At 39.1% G+C, this 1880-nt stretch overlaps 1 protein-coding gene across 3 annotated transcripts in view; it reads left to right on the top strand.

Moving 5' to 3' along the window:
• Positions 1 to 1880, top strand: part of atad1a (ATPase family AAA domain containing 1a) — an 18862-nt gene that overhangs the window by 6109 nt on the left and 10873 nt on the right. For all 3 annotated transcript variants that reach the window (XM_014022973.1, XM_014022975.1, XM_014022974.1), the window contains exon 5: positions 625 to 825. In XM_014022973.1, the coding sequence (XP_013878427.1) occupies positions 625 to 825 (201 nt within the window). The remainder of the gene's footprint in view (positions 1 to 624; positions 826 to 1880) is intronic.

The following is a 1880-nucleotide window of genomic DNA, read 5'->3' as shown; positions in this document are numbered from 1 at the left end:
TATATATTATTGTCACTTATTGTTACCGTGATAAAATCTCGAAATTATTGTGAAATTTTTTTAGTCCATATCGCCCATCCCTACTGTCAAATAAGAGCAGCTTGTTCTCTTTAGATTCAGTATAGATTCTAGTATCTTCCTGTAAGTTTTATTTCAATGTTTTGAGCCTAAAAATAAGTTCAAGAGGGGAATTAATAAAAACTTAATTTTCTGATTTACTCTGTTTTCCAGCACATAACAGCAGCGTTTTACTTCCTAAACATCACACAAATCAGGCTTTCACAGCCGTTGGTCATCATTGCAGAAACATTTGAGAAGATTTACCCACTGGACAGAGTGACAGCAGAGGATCAAAAGCATGTTTGACTGTCTGTAAATAGTTTTTACTGTTTTCTCACATGACTTTAGCCTCTGGATGAGTCATCCTCTGAAATTAGTTGCTTAGAAAAACCAGTTCAGTTAGTAGACGTAAGAAGATATTGTTTCAATCAGCTAGTTCTTTTGTTTGATCATTTAAACTGGGTTAGATTTTCTCCCTTTTCATTGTAGAAGATGATCCTACACAAGTAACAGTCAATATGAGCAGAAAAGCGTTGATCCTAATGTCATCCTTTGTCTCTACAGGTGTTTTGTTGTTTGGTCCTCCAGGATGTGGGAAGACTATGATCGCCAAGGCAACAGCTAAAGCCTCGGGATGCAAGTTCATCAACCTCCAAGCCTCCACACTAACAGACATGTGGTACGGTGAATCCCAGAAACTGACTGCTGCCGTCTTCTCTTTAGCTGTCAAAATTCAACCTTGTATCATCTTCATTGATGAGATCGGTGAGTTTCACTGACATGATGCACCACAAAAGGGAGTCTTGTTAGATTTTATGTGATTGCAACTTATATTGGGTTTAATAAATAGATGCTGTAAGGGTTTATTCTTACACTTCTTATGACAAGGTTACAAGAGTAATTTAATTAGCAAGGATCTCTTTTATTTTGGATAAACATTTCTTTAGTGCAAAAATGAATGGACACAAAAAGTAACTCTCAGTCAGTGAATGTTGATTTGAACTATAGTATGCGATCATTTATTTTACAAATCATACAAATTTGACTATAGAGTACACCTGATTGTGAACAATTAATTTCCTATAAAGTTTTGGGACCAACAATAACAAGCTTTTAACTTCTTAATTGTTAACCACACTTAAATAGAAAAACAAACGTCAGATTAGATGTGAAACACCAGACATTTGAGGCTGTTTATCTTAGGAGTTGGCAAGGACAAGGTTAAGAAAAAGGTTGAAGAAAGATGTTAGCTTTCCTATACTTTATCTTAAATAACGTGGGTTTTAACCAGAAGGGTGAAGCGTTCTGTGCTCAGCTTTGGTCAGACCTCGACGTCACACACAGCCAGCTTTTACCTTAAGCAGCTTTTACCTGCCAGGTAGGTGGGGGCGCTGCTGGAGAATCTGTCTTTAGACCGTCGAACAGGGGACCCCAAGGCGTGCTCTTTGACTCGTTTAGCGTCCACGTCAGCCGAAACCAGAAGACAAGGCCTCGACTGGAACCCAGGTTTTAAATAAAACTTCCGTCTGGAGAGTTTCTGAAGGTGGATAAACCAGGCGTGGTTTTCCACACTGTGAGGTTTCCCCGTTGGCGATGAAGGGGCCAAACCTGACACAGTTTTCAGCTTTTGATTCCCCAGAGAGAATCTAGCTGTCACAGTGACTGACGGCGGTCAGTCACCTTTTACTCTCTTTCTTTTCTCTGTACTAGACGGGCGGAAACTGTTAGTTCCTAAAAGCTTAGAGAATCTAAGGTCCGCCCTTCAGAAGGTTAGATTAGAAAAAGAAATTATCAAGGAAAGTGTTAGTTTCAGAGCTCGC

The sequence above is a fragment of the Austrofundulus limnaeus genome, unplaced genomic scaffold (assembly GCF_001266775.1).
Source record: "Austrofundulus limnaeus strain Quisiro unplaced genomic scaffold, Austrofundulus_limnaeus-1.0 Scaffold352, whole genome shotgun sequence".
Classification (NCBI taxonomy): domain Eukaryota; kingdom Metazoa; phylum Chordata; class Actinopteri; order Cyprinodontiformes; family Rivulidae; genus Austrofundulus; species Austrofundulus limnaeus.
This window is presented reverse-complemented; position numbering and strand designations above follow the sequence as displayed.